Source organism: Pteronotus mesoamericanus, unplaced genomic scaffold (genome assembly GCF_021234165.1).
Source record: "Pteronotus mesoamericanus isolate MK-2021 breed Mesoamerican mustached bat unplaced genomic scaffold, CSHL_Meso_final contig_68, whole genome shotgun sequence".
Taxonomy (NCBI): domain Eukaryota; kingdom Metazoa; phylum Chordata; class Mammalia; order Chiroptera; family Mormoopidae; genus Pteronotus; species Pteronotus mesoamericanus.
Genome location: NW_026555234.1, coordinates 28,500,304 through 28,515,060, shown reverse-complemented (window position 1 = coordinate 28,515,060; position 14,757 = coordinate 28,500,304). Strand labels below are relative to the sequence as shown.

The 14,757-nt window shown below is 37.8% G+C and overlaps 1 protein-coding gene across 1 annotated transcript in view; it reads left to right on the top strand.

Annotated features, from left to right (window-relative positions):
* Positions 1-14,757, top strand: part of GABRA2 (gamma-aminobutyric acid type A receptor subunit alpha2) — a 107,576-nt gene that overhangs the window by 46,032 nt on the left and 46,787 nt on the right. The window contains exon 4 of the mRNA XM_054582133.1: positions 4-71. Within this exon, the coding sequence (XP_054438108.1) occupies positions 4-71 (68 nt within the window). The remainder of the gene's footprint in view (positions 1-3; positions 72-14,757) is intronic.

Genomic DNA, 14,757 nt, shown 5'->3' with positions numbered 1-14,757 from the left:
CAGACAGTATTACTGAAGTCTTCACTAACATCTACGTGACGAGTTTTGGTCCTGTCTCGGATACAGATATGGTGAGTTTTTCATTAAATGATATTTTTGCTTCATTTAATGCAAAGCTGGGTGGGATAGTTTTTTGTTTTTTTTTAAAACAAGCATTTTTAGTGTTATAGAATTATGTAACTCTTTCATGCCTATTTAGTCTAAGCAAATACATGGAGAGCAAAGGATCTTAATTCTTCTGTATCTGCAATGCACCATTCTGGCTGGGGTGCTCAGGTTAGTGCTTTATATTTTATATTCTTTTCAAAACTTGTATCAACAGAAAGGCAAGAGTTAATTAAAAGCATTGGTGGGGATGTGGAGAAAATCAACCCCTGTGCACTGTTGGTGCCTCTGTGGAAAGCACTATGGAGGTTCCATAAAAATTTAAAAATATGATTTGTATGATCCAGCAATCCTGCTTCTGGATATATATCTAAAGAAAATGAAAACAGGATCTCAAAGAGATATCCACACTCCCGTGTTCATTACAGCATTATTCACAACAGCCAAGATCCAGAAGCATGATACGTATTACTGCAGTGGAATATTATACAGCCATGAGAATAACAAAATCCTGCCATTTGCTACAAGATGGATTGACCTTATAGGCATTATGCTAAGTGAATCAACAGAGAAAACCGAATTCCACATGCATCAAATAATATTTGGATTAAAAAGATTAAACTCATAGAAACAGTGAATAAAAATGTGGTTGCTGTAGTCTGGGGGTAAGGATAGGGAGAGGTGGGTGTAGGGATGTAACTTTCAGCTACAAAATAAATAAGGTCTGAGCGTCTAGTGTAAAACATGGTGACTCTAGTTGATAACACTGTAATGTATAATTGAAATTTGCTGAAAGAGTAGAACTTCAAAGTTGTCACACATATATGCAAAAGGTAAACATTCCCAGGTACTTGCTAAACCTGATTTGTAAAAATATCCTGCCCTGTGGCTGGAAACCCACTGTGTGCCAATCCTTTGAAGCCATGCCAAAGAATGACAATGAACCCAAACTATGAAGAAAAGCGACAAGAAAAGTCCCATCTCCTGCTATGACCTCAGAATGTCCCTCCAGTACCCTCCATTGACAAAGCCTAACATTGCACCAGCTGGCTAAAGAGCAATGTTTACAGGGTCCTTCTCAAAGGGGGGGAAGAAGGGTGGATTTGCAGCTGAGACTTGATACACTAATAATTGGTATACATAACAATGTGTAAAATGGGGAGGATTTTGAGTAAGAGCAAAGAGATGGTTTGAGCACTCAACAGTTACTATTAATTGTCCAAATCTAGAGAAGTATCATGAAGCTGGGAACAATGAAGGCTGAGTTATCTATATAAAAATATAACACAGACATATACAAATGTATGCACTTATATTGTAAATCTCTTAGTGAAGATAGAACTTATTTAAAAATATGCATATATTTCATGAAAAGAAATGATTTGGTCTTCCTGATGATCAAATGGAGTGATTTTTCCATCTTGATATTATTTTTGTTGGAAAGCAAGATAATGAGGGACTGTTTGAATTCATATTAATATACATGGCCAGGTCAAGAAACAAAACTTGGCTGTGACACTTTAATTAGAAAGAAATTTATTATGATGGGGAGGAAAAATACACCCATATCATTATCAGCCATAAGTGGCTTACAGATGCAATTAATGGAAAAAAGTAAAGAATAAATTTAATTTCACTTTTGGCATCTTAGCAGATACACTCATTTCTATGCAGTGTGCATGCAGAGTAGCAAGACCTAAACCCTGAAGTCTTCCTGTTCAGGTCAGTGATGTAGATTTGTTGTGACATTAGCCTGAGAGGAAAAAGCAGTGTAGCAAAAAGAATTAAGAACCAAAAGAACAAACGCACACCACACATGCACACATATGCACACTCACACACAAAGTATATTCCAGAGTTATTAACAAGTGTAGTTGTCCAAAGAAAGTTGCAGGTTTAAATTACAATGAAAGATTCTAATTAGAGTGTCTGCAAATAAGTTTAAAATCTTTTAACATTTAAAAAATTATGAGTAAGAAGGTAATTAAACTTTAGGATGTACTAGTAGCTGACATTTGACAGAGTTTGTAGTAGGTGTGTGCATTTTAGCAATTTATAACTCACTTCTCGTTAATTTTGCTCCTTGGTTTGTATAAGGATGACTTCTCTTATCTTAGTAAACACTTCCACTGTGTGTGTGTATTCTTAAGGTCTAAGTCGGATAGCCACCAATTACTGACCGAAACCTAGGCCAAGAACCTCAGCTCAAATGGTTAACTCTTGCAGTGCTAAGTGTTCAGGTTTGAACTGGAACAGGGAAACTTTGAAGTCATCATGGGTAAATTCTGAACCAGAGTTCACCATTAGGCTACTGAGAAGCAAGCTATTAAGTGGTGACCTTGGTTTATTGATCATATTGATCTCATCGGTTCATACCTTTTTAGTTTATGAAAAAAGCATGCAGTATCTCTTAGATTAGGAATTAGGAAGCTATTAGGAAATTATGTAATTTGGTAATTAACATCATAAGAAGGTTTAGAGAGTTATTACATGTCAATGATTGGGTTAAAAATTGACACTGGATGTAGCTGTTAACCTTTATCAGAAATTGTCATTTGCAAATGCAGCTAAAGAAACCTGCCACAAATATGGTAAATACTGTATATCGAAAGTAAAGACAAAATGTTAACCTACTTTATAGCTGACATGTAGAAGTTGATTATTAGAACCTTACTGATATTTTGGAAGGCTAGGAATTACACTTGGGGAGCATTCATTCATTCAGCCAGCCACTCTTATTCAGTACCCTTCTATAGTTTTGAAAAATGTTTCTCAAAATGATATTCATGGACACTTGCATTGGAATCACTAGGAGTTTTTTATTAAAACAATTATTTCCTAGACTCCTAGAATCTGTGAAGTCATACTTGCCAGTTGTGGGGCATGACAGCCTGTATTTTAACAGAATGAGATACTTGTATAGGATGAAGTCTTGGGGAACCGGGCGAACGGTGGCGCCATTCACTGGGATATGGACCAAGGAAAGTTTTGTATGCTTTTGTTTTTGTGTTTGGGAGCAAGTATTTATGTTTTGGACATGCTGCGCTGCAGTGAGTGATTTCGTTAGAGATGTCTAGCTAGCAGGCATAGCTCAGGAGCTCAGGAGGGAGCTTAGAGTGCAGATGGTTTGGGGAACCATCTGACGGTAGCTGTAACCACAGGCATATATATAAACTTGTGTAGGAAAAAAGGTTAGCATGAAATGGTCATCAGACTTTCACAGAAACTTTAGGAAACAAGAGGTTGAAAAAGATTGCCTAGGAGACTGAGAAGGAGCAACCACAGGTGTCTGTCAAAACAAAGGGGAATTCGGCCGAAAGTCAGAGTCTGCTGCCTTTTATTCCTCATCAGATGCAATGATGTGCAATAGTCAGATATCTTTTTCAGTTACAGCTCTTAGTCATGGTGTAGGGTATGTTTCATTTGATAATGAGATGAACCCATAGGTTTGCCCATGGCAAAAACCTCACCTAGGGAATGGGGTAACAGCTCCACAGAAGAGGGAAAATAAAGGTAGTCTGACTAGTTTGACTATATCCTTTCCATCTTGCAGGAGAGGGGGCTGTGGGAACCGAGAACATCCAGGCAAAGTGCTCTCTTGGCTTATTCGGAAAAGAGGCATTCCCTACCAACCTCCCATTATTTTTGCATAAATACCAAACAGCTTTGATTTTTGACCATGAAATGATTTTGAAAAAAATAAAAATTGCAGAGATTGCATGTCCTATTCCCAGGTTACCAGGGTGGAATCTGTCTTCTTGGGAGGGCCACACTGACCTTGTATGCCTCTATTCAAAAATAATAGCTCTTATTCATTGGTGTAAGCCCCATTCATTTCCCAGGAGACAGCATCCATTTAGATTGTTGGCAGACACAGAGGTCTCAGATCCCATGTTGAGGATTTTCCCAAGGGTTTCCCACAACACCAGGAGAATGTGGTTTTAATGCCAATGCAGGAGGGTATAGCAAAAGTAGAAAGAGAACAAGTGTCAGATATTGTAGTAAAGCCAAGAAAAAGATTCCAATGTGTCATTGGATGAAGAACAAGGAGGTATTTACTGATCGTGGTAAAAGCAACCAGATTGCGGTGGGTGGAGCATGTGGGAGGTGAGGAAATGGAGAAAGAGTGGAGGCGACATTTTCCAGCAGCGCGGTTGAGGAGAGGAGGTGAGACAGAGGGCAGTAGCTGTAAACCACTATAACTGACTCTCTGTGAGGCTTTTATGTTTTAAAGACTGCCTTGAACTTCTCACTGTTCTCTGAGCCTGCCATTATCTTTAACAACTCTTTGGCCTCACACATGTTTTTCCCTGTTTTTGTTAGGCTTCGCTCCTCCTTTGCCAGCTGGAGATCTTTCATTAACTCAAGGCCAAGCTCAAATTTCATCCTCACTGGTGTTTCTCTAGGCTACTCCCAAGTGGAGGCAACCCTTCCTGTCCTTGTGCTCCACCACATGGTGTTCACACATTTCTTCTGACTTTTCACACTGGATAATACAAATCTTTACATGCCTTTCTTTTTACTGCTATCTGAGCTACAGAAGGCACGAGTTGTGTTTGTTCATTTCAGCAAGACTTACTAAGTACGTACTCTGTGTCTGTCACAGTGTTGGGAGCTGAAAAACTTAAGTGTAACCGGTGCTGCCTTCAAATTGTTCACAGTGTGTATGTGTGTGTTGGGGGGTGGTGGCTAAGAAAAAAATCATCATTTTAGAACACCGTGATTAAGCTTTTATTAAAATATTTATGGATGAATATGGTAGCAAAAGAGATGCGGGTAGAGGATATCCATATCTGAGAAGAATTCTAGGAAAAGAGATAAGGAGGACAAGTATGGTTGGTTGGCTAGCTATATAAAAAGAAGAGTATTTTAGCAAGAATTAGAAGAATTTGTTGAGTTTAGTAAAATATAAAAGTTCAGTGTAATAGGAGCCAGGAATGTTCTTAGGGATTTGAAAGGAGATGAGGCTAGAAAATAACTCAGAACCAGATCATAAAGAGACTTATAGACAATTGCTTCCCCAAAACCCAAAACATTCCTAAATAAAACTAAAACATATTTACCAGAGAACTTATTATGGCATAGCTTTCTAAATATATGTCAACATTCTTTAAAGTGTACAATTATATATAAGAAAAGCCCACTGTGATTAGTTCGATATATTTATGCAAACACACCCAAGTGACATTCCCACTTGCGAATTTAAGAATCAGCATATCGCATGCTGGTGACTCCTTGATGTAAGATATGAGAGTTTTCTTCCATCTGTCTCTGCTGATGCCTTTCTCCTCATGTCCCCTCTGTGCTGTTGTTGCCAGAATCCTTGTTACAATATTTAATTTCCAATGAATCCTCTCATTCATTCATTCATAGACTAATTGTTGCTTATCTCCTATGTTCCAGGCAGTTTATCAGATGCTAGTCACACAGCATGTAAGAAGGTGGTTATGGTCCTTGTTCTCAGAGGTAAAAGTTGGCCAAATGCTGGGGTGAGTAGGGAAGACAGACTGCAGCAGAGGTCGATGAGTAGTAAGATGGAGTGTGCGGCATTGGAGGCCCTGCGATGTCAGTGCTGCTGCAGGAGAGGATGTGGGATGGGGAGAGGGTTGCCGCACACCAGGCTAGAGAGGTAAGGGAGGAGGAGGTTATACTGGGCCTTGGAGGCTGTGAGGAAGCATGTGGACTCCATCTCAAGTGCTTTAGAAATTCTACTGTCCAAACTCAGCAACACTTCCTTCATGGTGTCAGGTGCGTCCTATAGCTTTATCTACACTTTTAAATATCAAAGAGTCCAGGAAGTCCAATTTAAACGTCAGTCTCTTATGCCAGTTAGATATTCTCCCCTTTTTTCATGTTCACAGTGAAGGGATGTACTGTGTGTGTTCTACTCCATGTTCTACTCTTCTTCTCCTCTTTCTGGGTCTCCCAGAATGAGGCAAGGAGAAGGGAGATTATAAAAAGGAGGAAAATATTTTTCACTTAACTTGTTCTTTTGGTAGTTTTCTCTTGGCAGTCAATGCCATTTGAATGGCTGGTAGATAAACACAGGCTCACTCACGGGGTACACTTGGGATTTCTTCTTTGTGATGTTTTCATTACTCCAAACACCAAATGGACTGTTTGGTACTTTACTTTGTGACCTTTTGTTACTAGGTGTCCCTCCCTTGCCAGGCCACCCTTCTGTTGCGTATGGAAAATGGGGCGGGGAGCGGGGGAGGCAAATACTATGAAGGTGATTTAAGCCAGGCTACTTCTTTGAGGTCCAAACAGTTTCTAAGAACTTCACACATATTATTTCGCTTTATCTTTCTACAAGAGTTTTAGAAAGTGCAATAGATTTTATTATTGTACTTATCACCATGTAACAGATAAGTCAATTTAAATAGAGACTAAACCTGCTCAAGGTCAGGGAGTCTGGTCTATCTGATTTAAGAGTCCATGCTCTTAACATTTATTTCATATTACTCAATTTATTATTCTTGTTGATATCCTTCAGTTTTGTGTGAGTCAGTTTTAAATGTTGAAAGACTTTGACAAAGATGGTAAAACTCCAATGTCAGCCTTACAGCTAATTTCTTCTTGTCACCTTCCATTATCCATGCATTTATTGATCTATAAAAGAAGGAAATTTCACTCTAATGCCCTGCCTCCAAGAATTTATTTTATGTGTGTATAATGAAAAGAACTTGGTTTAAGAAGCATAAAGTTTGAATTCAAATTTTGGCTTTCTTTCTATTATTTTTAAATGAATGTGGCTTTGAAAGTATTCTCTACCTATGAAATGTTGATGCCTTTGCATATTTAATAAGCTTATTATGAATTTTAAATAACTATATGAAAGTGAATTGCAATTAACATATTATATCTATTAATCATTTTGAATGCTTCCCTTATGTATATTTTAATAATTTACTATTATAACCTGAATTTTCAGTATGAGTTTTTAGTTTGCTCATGAAACTTGCCTGGCCTCCAATTCCAAAGAACAGACCAAAAATCTTACCTGTGCAATGGTCTGAGCATATTGTATCTATGTTGCTCTGCATTCTCTGTTTCTGTGAGCTTCTTTGCATGATACTGTTTTATGATCTTGTACTAATTTGGTTTATTGACACTGTGCTGTTCTGTTTTTAAGCTTCTTTCTTTTTGCAATTTTTTAAGTGCTAATAATACTGAGTTAAATTTGTTGTTCAGCTCCTTTGAGTACCAGCTAGAAGTGTTTGTGTTTAACCATCATTGTATATTCCAAGGGTGTTTTTTAATTACTACATACTTGCTTTATAAACCCCATTTTTCTTTGTTGCATAAGAAACACACAGATTGGAATTTACTCAGAGGACACTATCTTTTATTAGCAAAAAGGGTATAATGAAGTCAACTTTGGTACTTTAAAATACACTCACTCTAAGTGCAGTCCTGTCGTTTGAATGTTTTAGTGAGTAGATATAATTAATAAGAAATACCTTACAAGCACTGACTTATAATTAATGTACCCAGGTACTAAAAAGGTGCTATCTTCACTAAGTTAATGTGTCCTTGAAATCACGTTTATGCAATAAATTATGCAATAGAGGGCAATTCTCTTGCTTACAATACAAATCATGGAAATAATGGTTAGTGGTAGTAAAATACTAGACTAGAAACTGTACCCTTCCCTTGGTTTTGCCTCTAACAAGCTTCAAACCAGGAAAATCACTGAATTTATCTATAACCTCATTTATTAAAAGGAAAGTTGGATTATGTTTCTTATAAAGAATTGTTCATATCTGGAGGTTTGTGGATTCTTTCATTTCCGTTTTACCCAACAATCGGTCTCCCGTCTCCTGTACACTGGCTATAGGGTAGCTGTATGCCTCTATGTCCTTGTGAATTTTTGTTTTTTCTTAAATTTGCTTCTTATTTATTTATGTACTCTCTGAAGGATTCCGTATTTGCTTGTGTTATTATTTATTTCTCTTACAATCTTGGTTCATGTGTCCAAGTCTCAAGTTTGTATGAAGAGGTTGCCTTGTTCTATATTTCTCTGGCAATTTTATTTTCTTTTTCTTTATTGTTCAGATACATCTGTCTCCATTTTCCAGACCCACCCACCCCCACGTCCCACCTTCAGTCCTTCCCCACTTTGGCTTTGTCCATGGGTCCTTTATACATACATGTTCCTTGACTTGACCTTTCCCCTTCTTTTTCCTGGCCCCCCTCCCAACTCTCCTCTGGTTACTATCGGTTTCTCACAAATCAAATTATTACTGTTACTCTATGTACTCAGGGCTCATTTGAAGTTTACTTTAAGGAATCTTTCATGAAGATTCTTTTCAATATTGAGGATGTGCATTTTATATGAATTTAAGACAAGTACATGTAAGTAATTTGCTTGGAAATTGTTATTTTTAGTGGAGATCTATTAAATATTATTTGGTTGTCTCATTACCCTCACTTTTTAATCATTAAAACAGCTAGTGTAAACCCATATTTTAAATAGACTCAATGATAATTATCAACTTTCTTTGCAGATTTTGTTTCAGAGTTGATTATTTCATCATTTTTTATGTGGCTAATGAAAAGCCCATATTAGGCACGCAATAAATGTCCCTTTTTCTTTTTCACTTGTACTTATGTAATTATCAATGTTTTGTTCAATCCATTGTGTCATTTAGCAATAATCTTTTGAAATTACTTGTTTGTTTTCATGAGGGAGTTTAATCAGAACTAGATGTCCTAACTTGTAAATTCACCTAAGTGTAAATCACAGTACACTAAGAACAACAGAATGAGGCAGCACCTGACAATCCCCAGTTGCAGCTCCTTTTCTTCCAGTAGGATACTTTACATACGACCATCATCTACTTATGAACATTGTGAGAATGCCAATTTCATTCCATATATTATCTAATAGCAAAGCTTTATTTACTTCCTATATTCAGATAAGAATTCTTTTTTTTTTATTGCTTAAATATATTTGTCTCCATTTTCCCGCCACCACTTTACCCTATCCCATCCACCCCCACCTCCCACCCTCAATCCTTCCCCACTTTGGCTTTGTCCATGGGTCTTTCATAGATATTCTTTGATTGACCCTTCCCCTTCTTTTCCCTGTTACCCACCTCCCTCCTTCCCTCTCATTACTGTAGTTTGTTTTTTCTTTCAATGTTGCTGGTTATATTTTTCTTGCTTGTTTGTTTTATTGATTAGGTTCCACTTATAGGGGAGATCATATAGTATTTGCCTTTCACCTCCTGGCTTATTTTGCTTATCATAATGCTCTCTGGTTCCATCCATGCTGTCGAAAAGGATAGTAGCTCTTTCTTTCTACTGCATAGCATTCCATTGTATAAATGTACCATAGTTTTTTGATCCACTCATTTACTGATGGGCACTTAGGCTGCTTCCAGCACTTGGCTATTGTAACCTGTGCTGCTATGAACATTGGCGTGCAGAGGTTCTTTTGAATTGGTGTTTTGGGATTCTTAGGGTATAATCCCAACAGTGCAATTGCTGGGTCAAAAAGCAGTTCCATTTTTAGTTTTTTGAGGAAATTCCAAACTGTTTTACACAGTGGCTGTACCAGTCTGCATTCCTACCAGCAGTGTACTAGGGTTCCCTTTTCTCCAAAACCTCACCGACACTTGTTGTTTGTTGATTTATTTACGATGGACATTCTGACTGGTGTGAGGTGGTATCTCATTGTGGTTTTAATTTGCATTTCTCTGATGGCTAGTGATGCTGTGCATTCTTTCATATGTCTCTGGGCCCTGTGTGTGTGCTCCTTGGAGAAGTATCTGTTCAGGTCCTTTGACCATTTTTTAATTGAATTGTTTTTCTTCCTGGAGAGAAGTTATGTGAGTTCTTTATATACTTTGGAGATCAAACCCTTGTCCAAGGTATCATAGACAGATTTATTTTCCCATAAATTTGGTTCCCTTTTCATTTTACTGATTTTTTTTTTGATTGTGCAGAGGTTTCTTATTTTGATGAAGTCTTATTTGTTTATTCTTTCTTTTTGTCCCTTGTTCTAGGGGACATATCAGTGAAAATCTTGCTGGGCGGGATATCTGAGAGTTTTCTGCCCATGTTCTTATCTAAGACTTTTATGGTGTTGTGACTTATATTTAAGTCTTTTATGCATCTTGAGTTTATTTTTGTGTATGGTGTTAGTTGGTGGTCAAATTTCAATTTTTTGCATGTAGCTGTCCAGCTCTCCCAACACCATTTGTTGAAGAGGCTATTTTTACTCTGTTTTATGCTTTTGCCCCCTTTGTCGAATATTAATTCACCATAGAGACACGGGTTTATTTCTGGGCTCTCTATTCTGTTCCATTGATTTATGTGTCTGTTCTTATGCCAGTAGCAGACTGTTTTGATTACAGAAAACTATACAACACTGAAGAAAGAAATTAAGGTAGACACAAATAAATGGAAACATATACCATGTTCATGGATTGGAAGAATTAATATCATCAAAATGTCCATACTACCCAAAGCAATTTATAGATTCAATACAACCCCTATTAAAATACCAATAATGTATTTCAAAGATATAGAACAAACATTTCAGATAAGAATTCTATATAAAAATAAAGATTCTAACATTTTCTCCCTGTATCCAAATGGACGTATATATCCAACTTTGTAAACCATTGCTCTAAACTGATAATCCTTCTGTTCACAGGTTTTGGTTTTCTCTTCATTTAGTTAAAGTGCAGTTACAGGCTTTTTGTTGTCCCCCTCCCCCCACCCCAAAAAGTAATAATGAACCTGTATGCATGGTATCAGATCAATGGGACTTTCATTGAAGTCACGTGATGAAGTGAAATTTTAGATGCTCTCAACCCGTTCATTCACAAAAAATTGTTTATTTTTCACTTAAAGTGGGCTATTGTGATAGGTTGCAATGATGGTCCCCATTCTTCACTTCTTTGTATACCTGCACCTATTTCTACTTAGCTTCTTAATGCCTTTCCACTAAGAATGGGTAGATGTGATATAATACTTGCCACTCTCCTCAACCATGTGACTTGCTTATGCTAATGGTTGTAAAAGATATTACATGATTCATGACTTGAAATGAGCTTGTTCATTGGGGTTTGTTATTTTGTACTTATGCTATTGTCATGAGAAAAATAAGCCCCAGGTAGTCTGCTGGTCTGTGGAATAAGACAAGATATACTCGTAACACAGCTGAGTTGTCCCAGTGGCCCTACAAGGGTGTGAGCCCAGGTCAGCCAATGTCCAGTTAACCTACAGATGCATGAGTAAGGACAGCTGAGATCAAGTGAGTCCAGGTGAAATCAGCTGACTCCTATTCCCATGACTTCTGAGCTAATAATAACTGGTTTCTATTTTAATCTCCTGCAGTTTAGGTGGTTTTTGTATGGCAATAGCTAAATGATATTAGCCAGTCTCTAAATTTTTATTGGAGAAATGCTGATTTCCATTAAAGGCATTTAAAAATTCAGGATTGGGGGTATTTCAAGATGGCAGAGGAGTAAGTGGAAGTCACACTGACCTCCTCCCAGGACCAACCTGGAATTACAACTAAATTGTGGAGAAATCACCTGGAAAAAACAACTGAACAATAGCGAGAAAGGAGCCTTGTAACCTCGGAGACAGAAGAATTGGCTGTAGTGCAATCTGACTGGTAAGGAGTGCGGTAGAGACTCGAGAAGGTGGGTGGGGCGCCCATGGGCGTCAGCACCAGAAAGATATTGAAACGGCCAGTTGGATCCCCCTGAGAAGAGTGAGATCTAGAACAAAAGTGGGGATCTCTGGCCCATAGCACCAGAGCCCAAAAGGTACACAGCCAGCTGTGAAAAGTGGCAGGGTTGCTCTCTGCCACAGATGAGTGGCTGGAGATGCAAAGAACTGTTTAAAGGGCCAACGCATAAATTTTTTTTAGTAGCCACTTACCCTGGTCTCCGGCAGAGGCGGGGGCAGAGTTGTCTGGAAATGCCTGAGGAGAGACTGGGGAAGGAGGCTTTGGGGAGAGAACTGAGAGAGTGGCTGGTGGGATCTCGGTGCTGAATCATCTCCCATGAGACAGGAGCCATCTTGCTCAGGCAGAGACCACTGACCCTGAATTGCACCAGCATAAAAGGACCCAATAGCCCCACCCCCAGGCGGGATTCCACCCCGCCCTGTGCTATCTAAGCCACCTGCTGACTGTGCAGACTCTTCCTCCATATGGCAGCAGCATGAGAGGACCGAACAACTCTGCCCCCAGGAGGGACTCTGCCCCACTCTGAGCTGTCTAAGGTGACCTGCTGAGTGTAGAGTGACTAGACTAACAGCTGAACAAGATAGCCACAAACAGTAGATTACTGGAAGTCTTGAACAGACTGCTTAAGGTCAGACAGGGACAACATCTGATATCATCAGAGGCAGATCCAGAAAGTAAAAACAGTGGTCTTCAACCATAGAAGTTCACACCACAAAGTAAGGAAATCAAGACAAGATCAACTTAAGAATCAGAAGCAAAAGAGAAGGGTCTCACAAATAATGGGAAGACAAAGAAATACACCCCACTCAGAGGGAAAGGGGGAATCCTCACAAAGAGAACTAAATGAGATAGAGGCAAGGAAACTATCAGATATTGAGTTCCAAACAACAGTTCTAAAGAAGCTCAGTGGGCTCAGTGAGCTCAGAGAGATTACCAAAAACTACAGGGAAACTATGAGGAACTTACTGCAAACTATATCAGCATGAGAAAGGACATAGAAACTATCAACAAGGGACAAGAGGAAATAAGAGTACAATTTCTGAATTGAAGAACACAGTAGAAGGAATCAAAAGCAGGCTCAATAACCGGATCAGCGAGCTGGAGGACAAGGTAGAAAAAAGCTCCCAGAAAGAGCAAGCAAATGAAAAAAGACTCAGAAAGCATGAAAAGGCATTGAGGGAAATGCAGGACAACCCGAAACATAATAATATCTGTATAATAGGGATACCAGAAGGAGAAGAGGATAAGGAGGGGATAGAGAACCTGTTTGAAAAAGTAATGATGGAAAACTTCCCTAATTGGAGGAGAGAAAAAGTAACACAAGTCCTGGAAGCACAGTGGTTCCCCTTCAAGAGGAACCCAATGACGCCCACTCCAAGACACATCATCATTAAAATGCCAAATATCAAAGACAAACAGAGAATCCTAAGGCAAGCAAGGGAGATACAAGTAGTAACATACAAGGGAGCCCCGATACAGCTAGCAGCTGACTTCTCAACAGAAACATTGAAAACCAGAAGGGAATGGCAAGAAATATTCCAGTCATGAAAAGCAAAGGCCTGTAACCAAGACTGTTCTACCCAGCAAGGCTCTCAATTAAAATGGAAGGTGAAATAAGGAGTTTCCCAGACAAAAGAAGGCTAAAAGAATACATTTACACCAAACCAGCACTGCAAAATATGCTAAAGGGACTGTTTTAAGATGAAGAAAAAGTTTCTATGAATACCTAGTTCCTTTTAGAGTTGCCAATACTTGATATTACCAATATTTTTAATACTCATTAATCTGATTGTGACAATAATGTGTTCTTTTAATTATTCCTTTATTATTTTTTGAAACTAAACCTATTTTTGTATATTTCTTGCCTATTTTTATTATTTTTAAAAAAGGGGGGTCATTTAAAAATGACTTTTTTGTATTCTTTATCCATTTATTGATTAAAGGTTTATAGAACTATTTTCCCTAAAAAAAGAAAAACAACCTATTAACCATATTTTAGATGTGTTGCAAATACTTTCCTATTCTATTCCTTGTCCTTTAACTTTTTAAATATGTATATTACTATATAGTCTTAAGTGTTTAATATAGTCATATTGTCAATATTTACTTTATACCTTCTGGGGTTGAATATTTTACTCAGGTAATAAAAAATATTAGTTCAATTTTCTTCTAAGACTCCTTAGATTCTACATATTGATTTTTAACTCACCTGAATATTTCTTGTATAATGTGTGAAATAGGGCTCTATATTTGTTTTATTTCAAGTAATTGTGGTCCATGCACCTTATTTGTTGAATAAGTCTAATTTTCCCCATTGATTTGAAATATCAACTTAATCATATATTGTTAGACAGATATATACATTTGCCTCTAGAATGCCAATTTTATTTCATTGATCTGATTGATTATTTCTGTGCTGGTGTCATGTTGGTTTAATTGCTGAGACTTTATAATGCTTTTAAATTTTTTAAATATTTTATAATTGACTTTGACATTTAAAAAAATAAATAAAATTCATCTGCATTTAAGAAAGAAAGAACAAATGAAAGAAAGGAAGAGAGAGAGCTGGAACTCCTACCTTTTACGACAACATGGATGGAACTGGAGAATATTAAGTTAAGTGAAATAAGCCAGTTGATGAAAGACAAATACCATATGATCTCACCTATAAGTGGACTCCATTCAACAAAATAAACTAACGAACAAAATAAGCCACAGGCATAGAAACATGGAGCAGATGGAAAGTGACCAGAGGGGATGGAGAAAGAGAACAATGGTAGAAAGAAGGGGAAGGGACTAGACAAAGAACATGTATGAATGACCCATGGACATGGACAACAGAGTGGGAATTGACTGTGGGAGTGGGGGGGTGTGGGTGGGATGGGTTGAGGGTGGTAAAGGGAGAAAAATTGAGACAACTGTAATAGAATAAACATGAT